This window comes from Rattus rattus, chromosome X (assembly GCF_011064425.1).
Source record: "Rattus rattus isolate New Zealand chromosome X, Rrattus_CSIRO_v1, whole genome shotgun sequence".
Classification (NCBI taxonomy): domain Eukaryota; kingdom Metazoa; phylum Chordata; class Mammalia; order Rodentia; family Muridae; genus Rattus; species Rattus rattus.
The window spans coordinates 2,784,348-2,811,386 of record NC_046172.1 but is presented as its reverse complement, the minus strand read 5'-3'; the positions used below and the strand labels follow the sequence as shown (position 1 = coordinate 2,811,386).

At 39.4% G+C, this 27,039-nt stretch overlaps 1 protein-coding gene across 1 annotated transcript in view; it reads left to right on the top strand.

Moving 5' to 3' along the window:
- The window catches only part of Syn1 (synapsin I), a 54,846-nt gene that overhangs the window by 11,362 nt on the left and 16,445 nt on the right, over window positions 1–27,039 (top strand). Inside the window, 4 exon segments of the mRNA XM_032890499.1 lie at window positions 355–412; window positions 503–594; window positions 1,815–1,971; window positions 2,826–2,915. Coding sequence (XP_032746390.1) covers window positions 355–412; window positions 503–594; window positions 1,815–1,971; window positions 2,826–2,915 — 397 coding nt within the window.

The window sequence follows — 27,039 nt, the reverse complement described above, 5'->3', positions numbered from 1 at the left end:
TCTTAGCTATTTACAGACCTCCATGCAGTTCAAAGTCTGTTATAATTGACACGACACCTTTTCCACAGCTTTTACTGGAACATTTAGAATAGTAATGTGGTGAGATACCATATTTTGGGACATGCCTGCTCTTTATGGCCTTTTACAATGTCTTTTACACACTTCCACAGATATTACACTAGACTTTATTGTTCACAAAGTATTGTTGATTAATTTTTACAAACTATTACAATTTTAAAGTATTATGTGGTTTCTGTACCAGCACTGAAGGGGGCTCAAGGGACCAACCTGGATGTGGTCCTCGTGTCTGAGATCTGAACACTGACGGATGTGCCCTTCTATATTTCTCCCCAGGGCAAAATACTTCAAAGGGAAGAAGATCCATGGAGAAATTGACATTAAAGTAGAGCAAGTAAGTTGAGGAGGCATTCTGCCTGGGCCACAGACTGAATGTTTACACTTACATGATGTAGGCAAATCACTGATTTTCTGTCTTTTCCAGGCTGAATTCTCCGATCTCAATCTTGTGGCTCATGCCAATGGTGGATTCTCCGTGGACATGGAAGTTCTTCGGAATGGGGTCAAAGTTGTGAGGTGAGCATAAAAAAAGGCATACTGGTACTATGGGGAAAAGCACAAAGGACTCCCTTAGAATTTTAGACTCTCCCTTGAGAGTCACTAACCCCCTACACATCTTCAGTGAGCAAAATATTAGGTGCAGAATGTGGCAGGGAGGAGGGGGTTCTAAGTAGCCAAAGAGCCTAGCAGACCACCAGGAAACTTCTCAATTATTCAATTCAATGAGTATCTGTTATGCATTTACTTCATTGTAGGTTCTATCCTCAGCACTTGACACCAACAGATATTTATTTAGCACCTACTGTATGCCAAATACTCTTTTACATGCTAAGTGAGTGGTAAACAAATCAAAACAATCCTCCAAAATATAAAACCCTCTACCCTTAACTTGTTCTTTGGGCAGATAATGAGAAAATATAAAAAGCAGAGGCAGTCAGATCTCTGTGAGTTCAAAGCCCACCTAGTCTACAGAGTGAGTTCCAGGTCAGTCAGGACTACACAGAGAAACCCCTCTCAAAACAACAGCAGCATCAGCAGCAGAGACCAAAGAGATGGCTCAGTGGGTGCTCTTCCAGAGGTCCTGAGTTCAATTCCTAGCAACCACTTGGTGGCTCACAACTTTCCTGAGATATGATTCCTGCTTCTGGTGTACATGAAGACAGATCACTCATATATATAAAATAAATAAATAAATCTTTAAAAAAAAATAACAACAAAAAAGTGAAACCACAAAGGAAACCCCAGAACAGTAAAGCAGATGCAGAGCTTGTAGGAAGATAGTAGGGTTTGCAGTTTGGATAGAGTAACCTGGTAGCATAAGAAACAGTTGAGAAGGACCTGAAGAAAATGAAGAAGGGATTCCTATAGGGGAAATATTGCAGGCAGAAGGAAGAGCTCAGAGATCCCATGCGGCACAGTCTATTCTGAGCAACACACTTGGAGGACAACTGGGAGTCTGTGAGATTGAGACCAGAGAGATGCCAGAGCAATGTGGGTAGAGTTGCAAGCTGACCTTCAGCAGATAGGAAAGTGTGAAAAGGAATCAATCACCAGATGGGAAAAGGTTGGATAAAATGCTCCAGGCAGAAGGACCAGCTTGCCCATATGGACAGAGGGGGAAAATATATCGACATTTCCAGGACTTATGAATACTTACTAATTCAAAAGAGTGGTAGGGAACTTCCTGGTTGGGGGAGGTTGGGGTGCTCAACATTTGTATCTATGCCCCAACCCAGGTCTCTGAAGCCAGACTTTGTGCTGATCCGCCAGCATGCCTTCAGCATGGCACGTAATGGAGACTACCGCAGTTTGGTCATTGGGCTGCAGTATGCTGGGATCCCCAGTGTTAACTCTTTGCATTCTGTCTACAACTTTTGTGACAAACCCTGGGTGGTAAGTTACAACAAGAGTACTAATGAAGATGGAATTGCTCATATGTGTATGTGGGAATCTGGAGCCACTCTGTCTTTTCAGAAGTGAAAATGTTTGAAAGTTTAATATACAAGTTAGCTTTACATCACTAATACAAATACATGATATAATCAACTCACAAAATGAACTGGTCTTTTTACCTAAGTTTGGGGGATTTCAATCAATGGTATATTGGCCCTGATGCTGGGCATCATGGTGGAAGTGCACAATGGAGCAAAGCTACCTCTCTTGTGGCCTGGAAGTAAAGAAAGGGAGGGAGGAGAAAAAGGAAGAAGAGGAGGTGGAAAAGGAGGGAGGAGGAGGAAGAAAGAGAAGGAGAAGGAGGAGGGGGAAGGGGAGAAGGAGGAGAAGGAGAGAGGAAGAAGAAGAGGAAGAAGAAGAAAGAAGAAGAAGAAGAAGAAGAAGAAGAAGAAGAAGAAGAAGAAGAAGAAGAAGAAGAAGAAGAAGAAGAAGAAGAAGAAGAAGAAGAAGAAGAAGAAGAAGAAGAAGAAGAAGAAGAAGAAGAAGAAGAAGAAGAAGAAGAAGAAGAAGAAGAAGAAGAAGAAGAAGAAGAAGAAGAAGAAGAAGAAGAAGAAGAAGAAGACAACCAGGGAGTTATAAGTCCCTGTGAGAGTACTCCGCCCCCAACAACCTAAAACATCTAGGTAGGCCACATCTCTTAACGTTTCTACTACCTTCCAACAGTACCACTCTGGAGAACAAATTTTTAACACATGGACCTTGAGGACATTCCAAATCCAAATTAGCACTTGAGATATTAGTTTAGAGACTCCCCTGAGGTAAACTCACTGATTCGTGTCTCCTGATTCTCATAGTTTGCCCAGATGGTTCGACTACACAAGAAGCTTGGAACAGAGGAATTCCCTCTGATTGATCAGACTTTCTATCCCAATCATAAAGAGATGGTAAGCCTGGGAGAATGGAGGGAAAGATTCAGAACTACTGTAATGCTACCAATGGCTGTATTGGTAATATATCTGAGTATTACACCAGTTCTCAACCTGTGTGTCACAACCCTTTCATAGGGGTCGCATATCAGATATTTATATTGTAATTTATAACTGTGCCAAAATTATAGTTATGAAGTAGCAACAAAAATAATTTTATAGTTGGGAGTCACCACAATGTGAGGAACTGTATTAAAGGGCATTACAAAGGTTGAGAACTACTGGTGTAGAGAATTGAAGTCACGTTATGGTTGAGTCTATTATATATCCTTTCTCCAAAATGCATAGAAATCATAAATCCTTCAGATTTTAGAGTTTTCTTCTGAGATTTTTGAAATATTTGTGTATGTATAATGTGCTTTGAGCATGGGACTTGAGTCTAAAGATTTATTTTATTATATGTGTGTGGGTGCTTTGCCTATATTTGTGTCTAATGTACCATATTCACACAGTGCCCACAGAAGCCAGAAAAAGGTGTCAAATCCCCTGAAACTGGAGTTAAGGACAGTTGTAAGCTACCATGTAGGTGCTAGAAACTGAACCTCAGTTTTCTGTAAGACCTGTTAATCCTTGAACCATATCTCCAGCCTGGGATCCAACTCTAAGCATGAAATTAATGTTTCACATATGCCTTATTTACATAACTCCAACTTACTCTTAAACAGTACTTTTAGTAACCCTGTGTCTTGACTGTTACCTGGCATATGAGGTCACATGTAGAACATGACACTTGTGGAGCACATGATGATACTCAAAAGGTTTCAGCATTGAGAACATTTCATATTTTAAATCTTTGATAAGGAATGTTCAATCAGGACCACAAATTTCCAATAGTTACAAGTATGAATTAAGTTATTGATCTCAATGTTTATCAAATCCTATTTTTATATTACTCACTCTTACCAGTATTAAAGATGTATTTCTAGTGTGAATTAATAGAATTAACATAATGAATCAGATTGTATTCCATGTAGAATGCAAATAATTATTACTAACATTATGAAATATTCATCCTGATAGAAATTTTACCCATATTTCAAACTAAGATTGCTAATAGCAGTATTATAAATTATTTACAGATAAAAGATTGAATCATTTATTGTCATAAAATATAATCATTATTACTACAAATGATCATGAATAGTACTAGCTATTGTAATTGATATACATTGTGGGCACCAATGTTATAAATTAAATTAAATTTTACTAGGAATCAAATAACCAGTCATATATGGTGGTGTGAGTCTATAATCCCAGCAATGATGGGGTAGAGGCAGGAGTATTATAAGTTTGAGGCCAGTCTGGCTACATAGAAATCAAATAATCATTACTAGCATCATCAAAGAGTATAGGTAACTGTATCACAAATTATGCTTACATATAGATTGGAAATGTTTGTTCTAAAGTATATTCAAATAGAAATTATCATTACTGATGCTTGATGTATTACATATAACAACTAATAATATAGCTTATTGCATATGTAGCAAACTAAGGTTACTTATATAAATGATTAGTGTTTATGCTGAGAAGAAATCAAATTGTTAGTATTTCAGTGGCTATATAGATATTGATATTTACATTATGGTTACTATAAACTAAGTACTATGGTTATGAGTCAAATTTTAGCTACAATTAGAAATTGAATCATTGTTAGTTACTCCACCAAAGTTTACAACTAATTGCTAATTTTTCCAATGCTACAAGTTATATTTACTTACATAAATAAACATTACCAATTTTATGGATTAAATTATAATTAAATATCAGTGATAATCTAGTATTATTGACTTTATACTAAATATTGCAAGTATTATGTTTGTTCATATAAATTAAAAATTATGAATTAAGTTTATTTACAGATCAAAGCATTAGTTCTATTTTATTTGGTTTGATTTGATTTTTCAAGACATGGTTTCTCTGTGTAACCACCCTGGTTGTCCAGGAACTCTCTTTGGAGACAATGTTGGCTTTGAACTCAAAGAGATACACCTGCCTTTGCCTCCCTTAGTTCTGGGACAAAAGATATTTGCTACCATGCCCAGCCAAACCATTATATTTAAGAAAATCCAATTTTCCCCCAAATCTATTTATCACTATTTATTTATTTATTTATCACTATTTTCACTTATTCTTTATTCTTTGAGAACAAGTTCGGTTGAGTGCCATCATGAGCATGGACTCCATAGCTGGAATTTCTGTGTGGAAATCCTAGCCCTACAATTTACTATTTATTAACACAAGAGACCTTAACTAAATGCCATGAGCCTCAGTTTATCCATTAGTATAATGCAGGTAATAATATTTCTTGAATCATAGTGTTGATGTGAGTATTAAATTACTGAATAAATGTAAAGTAGTTAAACCCCTCCACCTAGCATATGTTAACTACTCATTGTGTTGGTAGAACTTATCTTTCTATTCCTAGGTGATTACTTTTATCATGAAAGGGTGTTAGACTTTTGTCAAATGCTTTCGCTTGTTTTATTAGCATGATCATATGGCTTTTGCTCTTTATTCTATGAATATAATATATTACATTAATTAATTTTCATGTAAGTTCATAGTTTCATAAGTGTGTTTTTGATGTATCTTGCTGTAAAATTTTGCATTACTGGGCTCAGTTAGTCATAGTGTAAATCCATTGTGGGGTTCAGGTTTGTTAAAGATTATGGTATCTGAATTTGTAAGAAGTACTGGCCTATAATTTTCTTTTCTAGTGTAGTTTGGTTATCAGGATACTATTTTTTATCATAGAAAAAGCTTAATACTATTTTATTCCTTTCTATTTTTAGGGGGGTAATTGTTGTTATATCTTCTTTAAATATGTGGTGGAATTAATCAGGAAGACATCTAATTCAAGGATTTTTTTCTGTATTTTATTTTATTATACTGGGTTGCACAAGGCCATTTTCATGCAAGCATATATTGTACTTTGAGCAACACCCTCCCCCAAATCTAGCTACTCTCCTCCTTTTATTTTTCTCCCCTCCCCCTAAACTAGTCCCCCAGATAATTTTGATTCCATTTTATATGTATGCAATTTATGTATGTATTAAAAAATCTAAGACCCACAGAGAAAACATGTGATATTTGTCTTTCTGAAACTAATTTACTTCACTTAATATCTCCAGTTATATCCATTTTCATGCAGATGATATAACTTCATTTTCCTTTATGGCTGAAAAATTTCATTGTGTGTATAACCACATTTTAGGTGCTTCTGTTGAGGAATACCTTGTTAGTTTCACAATTCAGCTATTGTGAAAAGTGCTGTGATTTTGGGTAAATACCCAGGCATGGTGTAGCTAGGTCTATTATAAATAGGTCTAATTTAGTTTTCTGAAACATTATCATAAGACCCAAAACTCTAAAACTAATAGAAAAAGTAGAAGAGAAATACACATCATGTTATTGGAGTAGGCAAGCACTTTCTAAATACAAATCTAGTCTCTCAGGAAGTGAAGGATAACAAATGAAAAATGAGTCTTCATGAGGAAACAATCAAGACACAGCCTTCAGAATAGGAAAAAATATTTACTAGTTAACAAAGGATTGGTATATACAATATATAAAGAACTCAATAATCTAAATAGCAAAAACTCAAATAACTCAATCAGTAGCTAGACAGTTTTCAAGAGATTAAGTGCAAACCATGAATAAACATGAAAAATGTTCAACATTACTAGCCACCAGAAAATGCAAATTAAAAATACTTTGAGAATTTATCCATGCTAATCATAATGGTAGTCATCAAGGAAACAAATAAAAGCCCGGCTAGCCTGGAACTCCAAGCTACTCTTGAAGTCAATGCAAGAATTCTGCCTCAGCCTTCTAAGTGCTAGGATTACAGATATGAGCTATCACGTCCAGCTTTTTTGATGTTAGTAATTAGAGTTTTATATCTTTTCCCTTTGCTTAAAAGCTTCTCAACTTTATTAACTTTCAATCATTTTCTGTTTACATTATTTATCTATTGTTTATCCATTCTGCCATTCTTATATTTCTGTAATCTTTTTCATCACTTCTACTCTAATGCTTATTAATCCTTTACTGCTTGCTTTGAATTTTATTTTTTCTAATTTCTTAAGGTGAAAGTTTATTGATTGACTATCTTTTTATTTTATTTGTTAGATTTATTTATTTATTTATTTATTTACTTATTTGAGGACTTTTCTGTGTAGTCCTGACTGTCATAGAATTCTGTAAACCAAGCTGGCTTCAAACGCACAGATACCTGCCTACCTCCTGGGTGCTAGGATTAAAGGACTGAGCTGCCACCACTTGACTTTATTTTATTTTTAATAATTTTTAAAATTAAGATGTATTTGTACATGTGAGTACTGTGGCAGCATAGGCCAGTTGGCTTCAGATCTCCTACAGTTGCCATCACCTAATACAGGTGTTGGGAAGTGAACTCTGGTCCTCTGCAAGAGCAGTGTTTTCTCTTAACCACTGGTCTTTCCAGGCCAATTTTTTAAACATTTTAATTGTATATATGAGGGGTGTCTATGGAGGGGTGATATGTATTAAAAATTGGCTTTGAGAGCTGGGCATGGTTGTGCACACCTGTAATCCCAACACTAAGGAGGCAGAGGCAGGAAGATCTCTATGAGTTTGAGCAGTGCTACCTAGCCTGAGAACTTGTCTCAAATAAAATAAAGGTAATAAATAAAAATAGACTGTGGTTTAAAAAAAGACTGCATTTGTTGAGTTTGCCCAACTACAGCTAATGTGTTTAAGAATATTGATAGTAAGCTAGGCTAATCTATACTGCAAGGTAGGTTAAATGTATTAAATGTGTATTTTCCTTTGTAATACTGGGAATTGAGCCTGGGGCCTCACACACTCTAAGCAAGCGTTCTATCACATATGCCTTTTTCACATAACTCAAAGTCACTCTTATAAAATATTTTAGTAAGCCCGTGTTTTGCTTTCGTTAGGGTCCAAGAACCACCAAAGAATGATACCGCAGACTCAAATGGTATGCAAAAGCAAAGAGTGTTTATTCATCAGAATTTCCTGCAAACAGGGGTCTCCCCATTTGGAAATAGAGAGTGAGGTGTGTGCTTTGCAGGATCAATTTAAAGCTTGTTAGGAATATGGGTGCTTTGTGATTGGTTAGTCCTCTGGGAACTTTCCAGGATAGCAAAGCATCCTTGGATTGGCTGCATACAGCTGTGGTCGGCTAACCACCAGTTCCTGGATCCAGGTTCTCATTTCTGGGAAACAGAAATTTAAGCCTAGTCACACAAACTGCCAGTTTGCAGCCTATCATGAAGTCAGCCTGGCTCTGGCTAACTCAGTCCTCTCACTTTATGTATTTTGGAGCTCTGTTGTTACTGGCATATGTGCTATTTGTTGCATCTTCTTGATGAATTGTTCTTATTATAGAATACAATTATCTCTATTGACAATTTGCTTAAACATCTGGTTTATCTGATATTTGTATGGCCATTCTATCTCTGTTAATATTTACATGGTATTTTTTCATCAATTTATGGTCTTCTTATTTTTGTATTTAAATATAAAACATGTCTCTTGAGCTAGCAAGATGACTCTGCAGTTAAAAGTGCTTGACACCAAACCTGATGACCTGAGTTCAGCCAGAATCTACATAGCAGGAAATAACTATTCCTGTACATACACACACACACACACACACCACACACACACACACACACACAGTAATATAAATAATAATAAATATAATAAAAGGGTTTTTTGTTTTGCTTTGTTTTGTTTTGTTTTTTTTGAAGACTGTTATCCAGTTGAATGTGGTGGTACATACCCAGAACTCAGAAAGCAGAAGCAAGAGATTTGTAAATTTGAGACTAGCCTAGTCTCTACATAGCTCTGAGACAGTTAGTACTACATACAGAGACTCTATCTCAAAATAAACAAGAACAGGAACAACAACAACAAAATAAAACTAGAATATTGTTCATACACACAAAAAATATTAAAAATAAATAAATGGATTAATAAAATTTGTCTCTTGTAGACAGCATATAGCTAGGTCATGTTTTATATCCATTATGCCTTTTAGAAAGATTTTTTTAAAGATTTATTTATTCATTTATTATATACTGTACACTGTAGCTGTCTTCAGACACACCAGAAAAGGGCATCAGATCTCATTACAGATGGTTGTGAGCCACCATGTGGTTGCTGGGAATTGAACTCAGGATCTCTGGAAGAACAGTCAGTGCTCTTAACCACTGAGCCATCTCTCCAGCCCCAAGATTTTATTTTTTAAACACATGAGTGATTGCCTACATGTATAATGGCTACCATGTGGGTGGTAGGAATTGAACCTGGGTCCTTTGCAAGAGTAGCAAGTGCTCTTATCTGCTGAGCCATCTCTCCAACCCCATTCTGCCTTTTTTTAAATTGGATATTTTTCATTTCAAATGTTATCCCTTTTCCCAGTTTCCTGTCCATAAACCCCCTATCCCACCCCTACCCCTTCTTCTATGAAAGTATTCCCCCACTCAATTCTTTCCACCTCCCTGCCCTGACATCCCCCTACCCTGGGGCATTGACCCTTGGCAGGACCAAGGGCTTCTCCTCCCATTGGTGCCCAACAAGGCCATCCTCTGCTATATATGCATCTGGAGCCGTGGATCTGTCCATGTGTACTCTTTGGGTGGTGGTTTAGTCCCTGGGAGCTCTGGTTGGTTGGCATTGTTGTTCTTACAAGATTGCAAGCCCCTTCAGCTTCTTCAATCCTTTCTCTAAATCCTCCAATGGAGACCCTGTTCTCAGTTCAGTGGTTGGCTGTGAGCATACACCTCTGTATTTGTCATGTTCTGGCAGAGCCTCTCAGAAGACAGCTATATCAGGCTCCTGTCAGCATGCATTTCTTGGCTTCATCAATATTGTCTGGGTTTGGTGGATGTATATATATGGGTTGGATCCCCAGGTGGGGCAGGCTCTGAATGGCCTTTCCTGCTAATCTTATTGGGGATCCTTTGTGCATGATAAGTCACTTCTACTGGTTTTAGATTTTTCTCTTTGTCTTTCATAAGTTTGTTTATAATGTGTCTAGATATGTGCCTCTTCAAATTTATTCTACTTGGAGTTCAGTGAGCTGCTTAAAATGCATGGCTTACTGTTTTTCATCAAATTTGGAGTTTTACAGTCATTGTTCCTTCATATATTCTGTGTCCCATTTCTTCTTTCCTGTCTCTTTTCGTGACTTATATTGTGTGTGTGTGTGTGTGTGTGTGTGTGTGAGAGAGAGAGAGAGAGAGAGAGAGAGAGAGAGTGTTAACATGCTTAATGATGTTACACTTACCATTAAGCTGCTGTTTAGTTTAAACTTTTTCTGTTCCATAGACTGTCTATTCACAATTTACTTTTCTTTGGGTTCACTAATTCTATAGTCTGGAACAAATCTACTATTAGTTTGGGGCAAGCTTTGGCTACAAAGCAAATGCCATGCTTCCCTGGAGCTATATGTCAAAAACCTGTTTTTGGCTTTGGTTTTGTTTTGCTCTATTTGTTGTTTAGTTGGTTGGTTGGTTGGTTGGTTGGTTGGTTGGTTGGTTGGTTGGTTGGTTGGTTGGTTTTTTGAGACAGGGTTTCTCTATGTAACACTGTCTCTCCTAGAACTCACTGTAGACCAGACTGGCCTTGAACTCAGAGATCCAGCTGCATCACCCTCTCAACTACTGGGATTAAAGATGTGTGCCACCACTGACAACAAAATCCTGTTTTTTTTTAATGGAAAAAATTACCTACATGCATTTATATACTTAAAATTACTGATGTATAGACTTTTTTCACTAAGTCTAACTTACTAGCAAGTATAAATTTTAAGAGACTCTTATTGTCCCTGTTAAGATTTAGTGACAGAGTACCTTGCTGGATCAAAGATCAGAGCCAAGGAATGGATGCCTCAGCAGAGATCATACCATGTTACAAATGAGATTTATTGGGGGAAAAGGGAGCAAAAAGCCATCTCAGAGTGGGACATCAGAGAGGCAAAGAGATCAGAAGACAGAGAGTAATCTGTGATAGAAGGAACATTTTAAAGGATTGGCAACTAGTGATGATTCTTAAGTGCTGGCACTGGGTTGCTGAAGGCAGGCTTGGGGAACAACTGATTTCTAACATCCCTCCCTTTTGTTTATTATAAAATGTAAAGAAATAGGAAGGGGTGACTGGTGAGGCAGGAATGGGAACACCGTCTTGTTTAGACTTTCCTGCTGTCTGAAAGCATTAAAATCTTTAGGGACCCAAGAAAGCTGGGATAATGGCCAAATCCTAGAAGAACAGGCTGTTTCACTGGCTCTCCAGGCTCTGTGGAATCATCTGGGGCAAGGGAAGTACAGTCCTAGTTGAAGCAGTTTCTGAAGCTGGATCACCTGGGATTAGTCACTTTGAAGTTGTTTGGGATACAAATTTTGAGGGAACACCTGGATCTGGAAGGATGCTGAAACATATATATGTTAGGGGCAGAAGATAAAGAGTTTAGGGAGATTTTTTTTTCTTTTTAGGCCTATGGTCTTGGTAGTTGAGGTATGGGAGTCCCAAAACCAGGGAAAAGGAGAGAGATTCCACCCTGAGGAATAAGTGAAACAGGCAAGTAAGGGAACAGGATTATTTGCAGCACTTACCTGGAGTTCATTTGACCAATGAAAGATGCTTTCAAGCCGATTCCCTGAAACTTACAAGAAATTTTTTAAGTTTACAAAAAGAGATAAGTTAGAGATGTTAGCATTACTACTGTTTGTAATCTGTATTGAAATCCACATTCTGGAAAAGACAATAAACTCACACCTTTTTGTCATAGTAGAAGCTTGGGAAATTATTTTGGGTTAAAAGCATGAACACTCTTTAAGGTGAGCTTAGGGAGTACAGAGACTTCCCATGGAGCAGAAGGGCAAAAGCTTCCTTCATTTTCAGTATGAATATGGATGATGAAAGCAGAGCTTCTTTTCTATGTCCAGAAGACTGGCCAAATATAGATTAGACAGAAATTTTTAGGACAATGGAAAGCACTTTTAAATCCACTTTTAAAAGATAACAAAAGGGCATTTAAAATCTTGAGCTTGTGACTATGATAATAGTAATCAGTGCTTACCAGACCTAGATAAATATTTTATGAGAACTCCACTGATTAATGTTAAAACTCTGAACTTTTGAAGTTTTTTATATCAATAGCATATCTGAAGAAATCTGAAACATTTTTCTTTTTTATACCTTAAGTCACTTTCTTATCACAACTTAAGCTTCCATATCGTCAGACCTTTATAACTTGCATTTTCACATCTTGGACCCTAAAAAATTTTCTTAGATCCTCACAACTTAATCTTTCATCCTTTCAGACCTTACATAAATTTTACACCTTTTTTTCTATCCAGTTGTTACCACAAAACTCAAGTGGTTGATTACTAAAGCAGTCATTGTAAAACGCAATTTTTTTTTTTTTTTTTTTTTTTTTTTTTATTATTAACTTGAGTATTTCTTATATACATTTCGAATGTTATTCCCTTTCCTGGTTTCCGGGCAAACATCCCCCTCCCCCCTCCCCTTCCTTATGGGTGTTCCCCTCCCAACCCTCCCCCCATTGCTGCCCTCTCCCCAACAGTCTAGTTCACTAGGGGTTCAGTCTTAGCAGGACCCAGGGCTTCCCCTTCCACTGGTGCTCTTACTAGGATATTCATTGCAACCTACGAGGTCAGAGTCCAGGGTCAGTCCATGTATAGTCTTTGGGTAGTGGCTTAGTCCCTGGAAGCTCTGGTTGGTTGGCATTGCTGTACATATGGGGTCTCGAGCTCCTTCAAGCTCTTCCAGTTCTTTCTCTGATTCCTTCAACAGGGGTCCCGTTCTCAGTTCAGTGGTTTCCTGCTGGCATACGCCTCTGTATTTGCTGTATTCTGGCTGTGTCTCTCATGAGCGATCTGCATTCACATTTTGATCATCCGTCTTGAGTTTCATTTGTTCTAGGCATCTAGGGTAATTCAAGCATTTGGGCTAATAGCCACTTATCAATGAGTACATACCATGTATGTCTTTCTGTGATTGTGTTAGCTCACTCAGGATGATATTTTCCAGTTCCAACCATTTGCCTACGAATTTCATAAAGTCGTTGTTTTGATAGCTGAGTAATATTCCATTGTGTAGATGTACCACATTTTCTGTATCCATTCCTCTGTTGAAGGGCATCTGGGTTCTTTCCAGCTTCTGGCTATTATAAATAAGGCTACATGAACATAGTGAGCACGTGTCTTTTTATATGTTGGGGCATCTTTGGGTATATGCCCAGGAGAGGTATAGCTGGATCCTCAGGCAGTTCAATGTCCAATTTTCTGAGGAACCTCCAGACTGATTTCCAGAATGGTTGTAGCAGTCTGCAACCCCACCAACAATGGAGGAGTGTTCCTTTCTCCACATCCTCGCCAGCATTTGCTGTCACCTGAGTTTTGATCTTAGCCATTCTCACTGGTGTGAGGGTGAAATCTCAGGGTTGTTTTGATTTGCATTTCCTTATGACTAACGATGTTGAACATTTCTTTTAGGTGTTTCTCAGCCATTCGGCATTCCTCAGCTGTGAATTCTCTGTTTAGCTGAACCCCATTTTTTAATAGGGTATTTGTCTCCTGCTGTCTAACTTCTTCAGTTCTTTGTATATTTTGGATATAAGCCCTCTATCTGTTGTAGGATTGGTAAAAGATCTTTTCCCAATCTGTTGGTTGCCGTTTGTCCTAACCACAGTGTCCTTTGCCTTACAGAAGCTTTGCAGTTTTAAGGAGATCCCATTTGTGATTCTTGATCTTAGAGCATAAACCATTGGTGTTTTGTTCAGAAATTTTTTCCAGTGCCCATGTGTTCCAGATGCTTCCCTAGTTTTTTCTTCTATTAGTTTGAGTGTGTCTGGTTTGATGTGGAGATCCTTGATCCACTTGGACTTAAGCTTTGTACAGGGTGATAAGCATGGATCGATCTGCATTCTTCACATGTTGACCTCAGTTGAACCAGCACCATTTGCTGAAAATGCTATCTTTTTTCCATTGATGGATTTGGCTCCTTTGTCAAAAAAAATCAAGTGACCATAGGTGTGTGGATTCATTTCTGGGTCTTAATTCTGTTCCATTGGTCTATCTGTCAGTTACTTTGAAACCTGGTTTGTGACCTTACTTTTACATGTGAAGAGAACTGAGAAGGCATCTGAAGCCTTGGTTGCTGCTGTTACACTGATAAATCTATCACTAGCCCATTCATCATCCCCATCAGGGACCTGAGAAGGATGAATTTCACCTGAGGAAGCAGGAAGTGCAGATCAAGCAGCTCCTGAATCTATTAAAAATGACAGAGATTTGCTGGCTATCTGGAAAATCACCCTAGGTCCCTCTGTAGTTGTTGGAGGCAGAGGTCCTAGCACAGCATCAGTTTTTGGCTATCAGACCCAGAAGATCCAACAGACTTTCCTGTAAAGTAGGAACTTGGGGGAAAACAAACAGACTTGTCTAGGCAAAACAGGGCAATCAACTCCCCAGTGTCATGCTTGTCCATGGTTTGGACAGGAAAGTGGTGACAGGTAAAGTGAAGGGCAGCTTTTCTACATTTAAAGCACATTGCAAGGTGGAAATTCTTCTGTGTCCATTATCTTCTTTGGACGAGTGCTACCAAGAGCTGGCATATCTATCACAAAAACTTTTTAATAAACATTTTAAATGCCATATTCATCAGATCTCTGAAAAGTTTGAGGATCATTGATATATTAAGCATACCTGATTAGTTTCTTGCTTTAGACTTAACATTGAAACATATACAGGAGAATGAATAAAGCTTATTCTGTAATTGATTACATTAGTACTTAGCATGACTACAAATGTAGTTTTGAACACATTAAGGAATTTGGTCATTGATAAGATGACTATTAACTTGGTTAGAGGCACAGCTCAGAGGTCATATTAACTTGCATGTCTTAATTATTCTTAACAGTTTATAATAGGTTAGTAGCTTTTATAAGACTGGGACTTTACATTCCATCCCTGTTAGGTTTAACCTTTAAAAAATAACAATTACTTATTCAATTTAATTGAATCTCTTCTAGTATTGAAATAATACTTTTTAATCATAGATACAATTCCTAGGAAGACTGGCAACTTCACTGATCCTTTTATAATGCACTCTTATAGATTATTACAGCTAAAGCTTAAAAGACAAAAAAGTTAGACAAATACTACTGTGAACCTGAGTAGACTTTAGGAATTTACTAATCTCAATTATCAAATATACCTTATTTATCAAGCATATGTTGTTACTTATCTAAATTTTCTAGCAGCTTGGTGTTGAACAGTTAGCAAAGACATAAGTAGTTAGACATAAATCTTAAATCAAGTTTTGTTAATCTGAATAGGCCTTTATAACCTTAAATTTTTATCCTCATATACAGTATAGTCTAAACCAGAGTCAAATCACATATATAGTATGCTGTGGTAAATATAACCATAAATTTGTATCATCATATAAAAGCCCATATCAATCCAAGATATTTGAGACTTGCTTCGTTAGTCTAAAAGGAGATACAATGATAAACAGATAAACAGGACTAAGAAGTTTTACAAATGTTGCTTTATGGTCTGTGGTCATATAAAGTGGTAAAGTCACATGGCATATCCTTTTTAACCTTAGTAAAGATGGTTGCCAGCCTTGTGGCTGCTTACATCCAGACGAGGTCACCAGAAAAGATGGAAGAGAGCCACATGATTGCTATTTTAAAAATATCTATTTTCCTAGCAGACACACACACACACACACACACACACACACACACACACACACACACACACACACACGGTTTTTAGTGAGAGTTGAATTCAAGTCACATACACTCAGAGTTGAATCCAAGTCACATCCATATGCATATAGACTTGAATACAAGTTACAATGTATAGATTTTTTATTATAAGTCTTTTGTTTCAGGTTTAAAGTCAAATTTTATTACAGATTTTATACCATACCCAATGAATTGGCAAATCCTCAAATCAGAGTTTACAGCATCATCTTAACAAAATTTTGACAACAAAGTACAAGGAAATCATAGAGATAACATATTTTTAAGAGTGGGAAGTAGAGAAAGTAAAGAACAAAGTAAGATAAGATATTTAGGGATCATTTTTCTGGGCAGTAGCACTTGTTAACAATTGTTGAGAATTCAGAAATTGAGTTTGCCGTATTTTTTTGCCATTGATCTGTACAGAGGCCAAGCTGTTGTAATAAAATCTGAGTCCATGGAGGAAGAGAGAGTCAGAAAACTGAACACTAGTGTGTTCCCATAAGCTCCAAGAGGGGACTGAGGGCTGAAGCTGTGGGATTGCAGGCTGGAGCCAAAGATAATCAAGACATCCGCAGAAGGCTGCAAGAGCCACAGAAGCACATAGATGTCCACAGAGGCACAGCAGGCAAGAGGGAAGCAGCAGCTGAAGGATTGGACTCTAGAATTTGGAATCAAACTCATTAACAAACTGTACACATTTTTTACAGATTTATTTATTTATATAAGTACACTGTAGCTGTGTTCAGACACACCAGAAGAGAGCATCAGATCCCATTATAGATGGTTGTGAGCCACCATGTGGTTGCTGGGACTTGAACTCAGGACCTCTGGAAGAGCTGTCATTGCTCTTAACCGCTGAGCCATCTCTCCAGCCCAATTGTACATACTTTAGGAGAGTTAGATTCCCAGCTTCATTTGGAACTGCTGTAGGAAAGAATAGGTGTGTGCTGGGTGCGTGCACCTGCAGCTGGCCTGCTCCATTGTCTTTTTTTCTACTCCTTTTAGTCCAACTCGAGCTCCCACTTCGCAACAAACTTACAGATCCATCAACCATAACTTAAAGACAGGACTTCTACAAAGTGTGTGGGGGAGAGTACCAGACACAAAAAACAGGGCTTGGAGTGAAAAAATAAATAAATAAGGAATGGGGAATTTTTATTCCATTCTGATCCTTGTAATATTTGTAAGGGTCCAAGATAATATTGGGATTTATGGTACCATTAGTTGGCCATATTTTTATTGATTACCTAAAGGGTATTAAGACCAGATTTGACTGCAAAGGCAGGTAAGTTTAGAGGCCCTTAAGTCAAGCACTAAGTGGAAAGTTCTGATGTTCTGCAAGAGGTATCTCATAGGTGAGGCAGAAGAGTAGGTCCAAGGCCTGATGTCCGAGGCAGCTCACAGACTTAGGAGGACTGAATGAGGAAGACAAAAGCCAAACAGTGGGTCATCACCTCACAAATGGGGACATAGGCAAAAGTTTAGCCTGGCTAAGCCCAAGGAGAGACTCTGTGTGTGGTACCAAGACTTTCAAATGAAACCAGAAAGTGAAAACTGAGCTAAAAATGAAGCCTCACCTAGGGGAAAGAGTCATAGGTGGGTACTTCCACTTTCAAGATTACCAGAGACTCGGAAAGCATTTAAGCTAACTGAGAGGGATCACTCCCCAATTGCCAGTGATGGATGGATGGCCACTAGATTGGTGGTCCAAATGGTGGCTCTGTTGCAAATGGAACAAGTGGGTAGGGTCCTGGTATGGTTTAGAATGCTGGTGGTAGGGGTTGGGGAGTAGAGTGGGGTGGTACAGGGGGTGGTGGTGAGTGCACAGGCACCAGGAGAACCTAAGGAGCCATCAGCACCAATGATAGGATATAGCAACAGGGTGTCTTGGCAGATGGGAACCAAGAAATGCTGCTGCAGAAATCACAGGACACAATAGATCTCAGGCACAAGGTTTGTAGAGGGGTGTGAAAGTCATCAGAATGGGCATGAGAGAGACAGAGAGAAAGAGAGAAAGAGACAGAGAGAAAACAGAGAAGACAGAGAGTCTTAAAGACAGAGAGAGTAAAAAGAATAATCTGTGATGGAGGGACCTTTTAAAGGTTGACGAGCGGTGATGACATAGTTTAGCTGCTGGCACTGAGTTGCTGAAGGCAGGCAGCGGGAAGGCTTGATTTCTAACAGTCTCTGTGTTTATATCATGTTTTGTTATTTCTTTGCATGGTTAGTACATTCTTGTTGAAAATGTCCATCTTGGGGTTGGGGATTTAGCTCAGCGGTAGAGCACTTGCCTAGCAAGCGCAAGGCCCTGGGTTCGGTCCCCAGCTCAGAAAAAAAAAAAAAAGAAAAAAAAAAAATGTCCATCTTAATCTTATGTGGCAACTCAGGAATAGTTTTTCCCCACTCACCCCAAGTATATTTCTGTTGTGTTGTTAGTGACTTTCCTGAACTGATTATTTAAAGTTTGAATTAAAATTATATGCAGCCACGGAAGCCTCTACTCCATTAGTGAGCCACTCTTTTTTAAAAAAATTATTTTATTTATTTATTTACATTCCAGCTGTTGCCCTCTTTCCAGTCCCTCTTCCCACTCCTTCTCCCCCTTGCCTCTGAGAAGGTGATTTCCAGCCCCCCCCCAACCAGGAATCCCCCTTCCCTGGGGTCTCAAGTCTTTCAAGGATTAGGTGCATCTTCTCCCACTAAGGCCAGACCAGACAGTCCTCTGCTGTATATGTGGGAGGGGAGGGGTGGGTGTGTCAGACCAGCCAGTGTATGCTGCCTAGTTAGTGAGCCCATTTTCTTTTTTTCTTTTGAGACAGAGTCTTACTGTGTAACCTCAACTTGGCCATACAGTTCTCCTGCCTCCCCCTCCTGAGTGCTAAGAGGGGCTTTATAGTACAGCATTATATTTTGTATTGATACGCTTCATTTGTCTGAAGTAAATTTTGATATTCAGTGTGTAGCAGTGCTGTAGTTTGTTCTGGAAGTGCATGCATGAGAGAATGAATCACATGACAAGACAGGAAACCAGGAGATTCATGGACTAGGCTCATCCTTTTTATAACAACCCATCTAGGGAATTAACTAAGGTCCCATGAGGACTACATTAATGTCTTTCAAGCACTGTATCCCCAAAGGCCTAACCACCTTCCATTGGACCCTCACTTCTTAAAAATTCCATCCCATCAACACAACCACACTAGGGACCAAGCTTCCAACACATGAACCTCTGGGGAAATACTCAAGCTGTATCCAAATGGTAGCAGGTAGGTAGGTATCAGTTCACTTTTTACCTTAAAGGTAACCACCCCCCCCAACTAATCTAGTATGCCATTCCTTTCATATATTAACATTTCACATATATGTGAAGAAGGTCTTAACTCTGTTCTGTTCTCATCGCTTTCTCTGAACTTATATTGGTGTCAAATGTTTGTTCATTTGTTTGTTTATTCTATGAAATAGGCTGACCTTAAACTCCTTATGTAGCTGGCCATGGTGGTGTAAGTCTTTAATCTCAGAACTCAGGAGGCAAAAGCAGAAGGCTCTTTCTGAGTTTGAGACCACTCTCATCTACATAGTGTGTTTCCAGACAACCAAGGCTATGTAGAGAGACCATTTCTTTAATACCAAAGGGAAAAAGAAAGTAAGAAAACATATGTGTCCAAGATTGGCCCTGAACTCCTGATCCTTCTGCCTTGACTTCCAACCTGCTAGGATAACAAGTATGTCCCACCACACCTGGCATCACAGCACCTTAATATTTTCTCATTCATTTCTGATATCTAGTTGGACAGCCATACTTCCTGGCTTCTTGTATAGAGGTTATTTTGTCATGCACAGAGCAGGATTTCTGGGCCTGGCAAATAGACCAAGCTAAAAATGGAAGTGGAGTGGTAGAGGCATTAGACTCCCACAGGACAACTTACCAAGTCTTTCTCTTTTGTCCAACCACCTCACTGTGAACCATGGAGGATCAAAAGCCAGGCCTATATTTTCACTGCATCATACTACATCAGGAAGCTTTGATGGGGATGCCCATACTCCATCTGAGGTTGGAGTTACTCTAATTCAATGCCCCACCTGTTTCCAGGAAGGATGCAGGATTCCTCTGAGGACTGTCTAGCTCTGTTATATCTAAATGGTCAAAAGTGGAGAGTAGAGTAAGGCAGGGGAAGATTCCCATAAGCAAAATTGAATGTTTCTGCACCTCCACTCTCCAAGCCTTGTGATTTGGTCATGTCAATTTTTTCACACAAATTTGAAGTGGTTGTTGTGGAAATAGGGAATTCCCTTCTTTTGCTGTCTCATATCAGAGACTTGTGGTACAGCAAATAGTTACTGAGTGCTCACAGCAAGTAGTGTCCAATCCCAAGACCTCTCAGGCTCTAGTCCCTTCCCTGGGTCCAAGATACCTGGTTCCATGAAGAGAGGATACTTGGAAGTAAGAATAAACAATGTTAGAAATGTGGTAATTGGGGTTCGGGGAGGAGACAAGAGTGAGTGAGGAATTAAAGGAAGGACAGAAGTGGTGTGCTGATGAGGTGGGAGAGTTATTTTTGGGTGGTCCGTGGTTTTTGTCGTTTTGTTTTAAACCAGTGTTTGACTATGTAGAGCAGGCTGGTCTTGAACACACAGAGATCTGCCTGCCTGTCTCCCAAGTGCTGGGAACAAGGAACAGTTGGCCAGAGGTAGGAAACAGGGATAGGGGAGCATAGACAAGGAAGAGGACATAGAGAGTAGCAGAGTATGGTGGGGATAAAGGAGTTACAGCAGGGGATTGAGAGTAGGGACTGCGAACAAGGGAGAGATGACTGAGAATAAGGAAGAAGGATAGAGAGCAAAGACAAGAAGGAGCAAATGAGGAAGAGCAAAGGAGGGAGCAGAAAGAACAAGGGACAATCTGGAACACCCAGAGGAAATAGATGGCTGCAGGCATGCCATTCAGGGACCAATGCTATCTTTTCTTATCAGTATTCAAGAAGGCCTTTTATGCTACCCCTGGACCCTTTCCAAGGACTCAGCGCTGAACCTTGTGGAATGCTGCTTCTCAGCCTGAGGAGAAGCCATACCTCACGGGTCAGTATAATCATGCTCTAGGATGCACATGGTACTCAAGTCTCCAAAATTCCAGTCACTATGGGTTGGGGACAGAATTTGCTATTGGAGGCAAAAATTAGAAGTACAGTAACCTGTGTAGGTGACAGAAGTGGGGTTGAAATGGTGACTTTATTCTGAGAGAGGCCTGAGGATAAGGCCTCCAGAATGTGAAGAGATCAATTGACCTACAATGAGAAATTAATTCCCAAAGGAAGGCTGGATTCATGGCAAGAGCCTGGGGTTGAGTGTTTGGGAGACAGGAGCATCTGGTGTCAGAGAGGGGCTCCTATATTAAGGTAGGGGGCCAGTAGGCACTTGAGAAGGGGCTCCACCTCCATTGGAAGTTGCTAGAGAGCTCCACAAAGAACTCGGCAGGATACAGAAGCTTGATGGAAGATAAGTTATCCAAATCTGGGAGGTGTGGCCTAGACACTGCTGCCAGTATGAACTAGTTCATCCTACTTTCTCAGACCAGGTATGGCTCCCACTGGAACCAGTAGCTAGTTCGTAGAGAATTTATCTGGAGCTTTAACCACATCTTAATGACTCAACCAATCTTCCTTCTTATTTTTCTACTGCTTTTTTCTTTTTCCCTTCTTCTTTCCTTCCTTTCTTTTTTTGTGATACTGGGTATCAATCTCAAGGGCTTGTTAGGCAAGTTATCTACTACCATTGAGCTACATCCCTCTCATTGGTTTTTATTTTTTGAGACAGGATCTCACTACATAGTCCAGACTCACCTGAAACTACAAATCCTCGTTCCTCAGCATCTTTTTTTTTATTTCACTTTTTATTATTTTAAATTATATTGGTGTGGGGGTTATGCGTATATTAGTGCAGGTGCCTGCAGAAGCCAGAGGAGTTATATATTCCTGGAACTGGGATTAGAGGTGGTTGCAAGCTCCTGGTATGGGGGCTAGTAGTCAAACCCAGTTCCTCTAGAAGTATATGCTCTTGACCACTGAACCATTTTCCCAGCCCCCTGCCTCAATCTCTTAACTAGTAGAAATGCAGGCATGTGACACCTTAACTGACTATAAGTCTTTCTTTAAAAGTATTTATTTTTATTGAAAGTATGTATTCAAGTGTGTTTGTGTGTATGACATATGAACACTTTAGAGGGTGCACATGGAGGCCAGAGAAGAACATTGAATATGCTCCTCTAGTATTTTCCACCCTAATTCCTTTAGATGCAAGGTCTTTCTGGAAGAAAACTTGGAGATCTTCTTTTCAGCTAGGCTGGCAATCAGAAAGCCCTGAAAACTCTCCTGTCTCTGCTCCATTGGTGCTGGGCTTACAGGTGTGTGCAGGATCATGCCTGATTTGTTATGTGGGTCCTGGGATCAGAACTCCAGTCTTCAGGATTGTACAGCTCTTAGCCTCTGAGCCATCTCCCTAATCCTTCTGAACCCTTAATCTCCTTAAACAAAAAAAATCCAGGTGCAGTGGTATATTTAATGCATTTAATGGCAGCACTTGGCAAGTGGAGGCAAGAGGATCAGGAGTTCCAGGAAAGCCTGGGCTGCATGAGACCCTGTCTCAATAAAACAAAACAAAGCAACCATCTCAGACATAAATTGGATGTGGTAGTGCTTACTTATAAGCCTAGCACTTTGGAGACAAAAGAAAGATTAAGAATTGGAGGTCTGGATGTTTGCCCGGAAACCGGGAAAGGGAATAACACTCGAAATGTATATAAGAAATACTCAAGTTAATTAAAAAAAAAAAGAATTGGAGGTCTTGGGGTTGGGGATTTAGCTCAGGGGGGGGGCGCTTGCCTAGGAAGCGCAAGGCCCTGGGTTCGGTCCCCAGCTCCGAAAAAAAAAAAAAAAAAAAAAGAATTGGAGGTCTTTGTTTTTAATAGCTGAATAGTATTCCATTGTGTAAGTGTACCACGTTTTCTTTATCCATTCTCCACTTGAGGGATATCTAGGTTGTTTCCAGCCATTCCCTTAACTTGGCTGTCTTGTCTGGTCTCAGTGGGAGAAGAAGCACCCACTCTGCAGAGACTTACTGTGCCAGGGTAGGGGGAGAGCCAGGGGTTCCTCCCTTCTCTCAGAGGAGAAGAGGGAAGATGGAGGAAGGGACTTCTCCAGAGAGAATGTGTGCTATAATCATTTTATTTTGTGGAGCTTGACTATGCCTTATGTAAATCAACTTCTCTGGGCTATGTAACTTAGTGTAGAGTACTTGCCAAGCATATTTTAGACCTTAGGTTAAATCCCCAGTAAAATACACACACACAAATTGACTTCTCCATCTGACACTGGATAGTGGGGAGAAATGCTTCATATAGTGGTATATGTTGTGAGATATTCTAGCAGGGGTGTTTTCCATCTGGACATACCGAAGATGAGAAATGTGTCAGCAGTGGTGGGGGGGGGGATCAATCAATACAAAGTATATAGAATAGATAGGTTTTTATGAATAGGAGAATTTTTATCAGGGTTATTAATGAAATAATTATTAGTAGTGGTATTTGTCAGTGACCAGATTGGGAGCCGATTGAGGGGACTGAGGGAAAATATGTCTGGGGAGGCTTATCATTCCTAACTCAAATGGAGAAATATGCTAGTGGGTCACAATTTGTCAGTGGGAACATCTGCCAACAAAGATTGTGTCATAGATATATAGTCATAAAGAGATATTTGTCAGCAAGGGAGGTGCCAACAGGTGGGTAATTATTAAGAAAGATATTTGTGGCTAGGGTTTATCTGCAGGCAGTAGATTGCTGCTGAATATTTATAAATAGAGGTATTTGTCTATAGGTTAACTAATGAGGAGATGTCTATGAAATAGTAATAGAATATTATTTCTTAGTGAGGTATTTGTGACAGACCAGATTATCTCCTTGAGGAGAAAGGCCTAATCAGAGGAAGAATTGACAAGGACTTGGAGAGTTAGCTTCTGTAGCCTTGGCAACAGTAGGGATTTATAAGAGTAGGGATTTGTCCACAATAAGGATTGCACCTCATTTGGGAGGTTGATTTTCCTCAGAAGTCTTTGAGAATGTTGATACTTGTCAGAGGAGAGATTTGCAGATTTGCACACTAGAAAGTAGCATATAAGCATCATAACAATAATAGTACAAAGGAACATATTAAGTATCTGTTACATTCTGAAGGGAGATTATCACAATCATGAATTAATCTGAGCTTTTTCCCCAGCGTGCATTAAGTTATTGGTACTAATACTATATATCATTTCCAATATTGTTTATTTCTAATATCAAACACAATGTATTAGTATTGTAATAATCATTATTGATAATTATCACTACTGAAGTTATACATTAAATTCTATTTACTGTATCTACTACTTGTAAGCACTACATTCCTAGCACTGTTTTACGCACTGGGCATGTTATTTCATTCATACATTCATTGTTCTTATGAATTAGGCATGCTTTTATGCCCATTTTGAAGATGCAGGAAATGAAGTACAAACCAGCAATCTGATTTCTCCAAGAATACATGGAAGGGGCAAGATCATAATGTAGATTATCCAACTTCAGGGTTCATGCCTGCATAGAAATTAGGTCACAGTTATTAATATTATATATTTAGTTATAAATCTAAAAGTTCTATGGTATCTTTTTCTACAGGGTTCTGGCTGGGGCTGTACCTCAAGCCTGTGTGCCTGTTAAGCAAGTGCAGTACATCTCCTTCCTGAGAGGTTCATTAGATTTTGTTGTTTTGTTTTTAAGAAAAGGTCTCACCATGTAGCCCTGGCTGGCATGAACCTTGTTACATAGACCAGGCTAGACTCAAAATCACAGAGATTCACCTGCTTCTGCCTCCTTAGTACTGGGATTAAAAACATGTACCACTATACTAACCCCCTGCCCCTCCCCCCAAAAATCTGAAGGGTTGGTACTGGAGAGATGGCTTAGCCTCTGAGAGCACTGCCACTCTGCCAGAGGACCTAAGTTCAATTCCCAGCATCAACATGGTGATTCACAACTGGCCAGAACTCTAGTCCCAGGTAATCTAATGCTGTCTTCTAGATTCCTTGGGCCCAGGCAAAACTATACATACATGCAAAATTAAAAACTGAAAAAAGGAGGGGGTAAAAATTACTCTTACAGGCCTCAGGGACTTGGTGTGACTGGGGCTTTGAAGGAATGAAGAAAAGAAAAATACACAGACACACAGAAAAACTGTGATTAGATGGTTCTGGCTCTCTGTTGGATAAACCACAGCCCTCTTTCCCTTACCCTCATCTCAGTATGTTTATTATATTATTGAACACAGAGATGGGGTTATAGCAGACAGTTGAACAAGGAGAGAGTGTTTATGGTATATAGTTAAATCAAGAAGGCAAGTTTAGCTAATCTTGATAGGATCCATCTTTACAGGCCATAAGCATAGGGAGAGAGTTACAGCGAACGTTTTCTGCACACACTGTCAGCATTTGCACTCAGACTACTGAGGAAGGCTTTGCCATCCCTCTGAGCATCACTCAGAGGTTTTGCTACTCCTATAGGGCTGAGGCACTGGAGTCCTTAACAGTTCATGCCCATGTCAGCAGCATATATTCACTCAAAACCTCATTTCCTCACTCACTACAGAGCAATTATACTTTATAATCATCTGTCAATCCCTACTATCCTAAAGGGTCTGGGTAAGGACTATGATTCCCATTTTTTAAAGAGAAAGACAAAAGCTCAGGAAAGGGACAAACAAATTCCCCAGGTCATGAATTAGACTGGAATCGCAGAACTGTGTGACCCTATCCATGCACTTAATCTCAGCTGTGATACAAATTTCTCAAAGACGGTCATAAATGAGTATGCCGATATTTTAAAGTATCCAATTTTTTTTTCTAGAAAGGTGATAGAAGATAGGGAATCCCAGAACTACAAATACTGCCAAGAGTGTGTGCCAGGTCTCTGGGGGGAAATGACCTTATATACTCTTCTGGACTCTGTATTCCCTGAGGTACTTGTCAGCCCTGTCCATGATGTGCTGGTGCCATTGCAATCGTTACCATGGTGTCCCCCAACAAGTCTGCAGTGCTTGTGTGCTTGTCATGGAGATAACCCACTCTGAAGATGGTTTCAGGAAACAGCTTCTGCTTGGCTGCATTGAGAAACTACTTATATAGTGGAAGCCTATAGACTATGATTGGTTAGAACATTGCATCAGATTGGACAGTGAGCACTCATACCACCAGGGGCTCTATGCCAAAGAAGCACCTTAAAGGAGATGTGGAGAGTGCAGACATGTCAACAGGCTACTCACAGTAGTTCAGAATTCAATGATCTAACTTCTGAGAAAATTCAGGAATGTAGTATACCACCATGCTTCTTACTTAGAAGTGTGGTATGCCAGGTAGGCTGACCATCAGATCGTGCTTGCATTTTCTCCTTCATACTAGGTCTGGATCCAGATCCTACCTGCATGCTTGACAGATTGGTAGAAGAATGGCTCTCAGTACTAAGTTTTATCATATCCCTACTACCTTCTGCTTCCTTCCAAGTGCTAAAATAGTTAAGGATTCTAAGGAACAGGCCTGAAGTCTGGGAGTCTCAGTGGTGTTCAGGAAGCTAGTACCTAGCACCTGAAGCAATGTTAACAAAGTTCCCAAGGCCAAAACAAGACCTAGACCTCTGTCTTGCAGTTCTACCCATCAGCAGACATTGTTTATGCAGACATTGTTGCTGCAGCAGGCATTCTCTACTCAAGTGAATAAGTACCATGTGCTCAAAATCTGCCTGTCACAGTGATACCTGCCTGTATCCCCAGGGTTAAGGAGACTGAGGCAGGAGGATCATGAATTTAATGCCAGCTTTGGCTACATGACAAATTTCAGGCTAGTCTGAGTAATATAAGAGATACTGTCTTTTAAAAATTCTGTTCATCCTGATATATAGAGTATAACTGGGCCTGCTTAAGCCTCCTAGCAATGTAAAAAATTATAAGGTAAGACCACAAAGACCCTGGGGGCCACATGTGCTGACCTAGAATATCCTACAGAAGTCTCTACTTCCGGGTTTTGTTTTATAAGTTAGATCAGTGAACTACACCAACCCAAGATGTGCGTGCGCTCTCTCTGTGTCTCTCTGTGTGTCTCTCTCTGTGTCTCTCTCTCTCTCTCTCTCTGTCTCTGTCTCTCTCTCTCTCTCTCTCTCGTGTGTGTGTGTGTGTGTGTGTGTGTGTGTGTGTGTGTGTGTGTGTCTGTGTTGTGTGT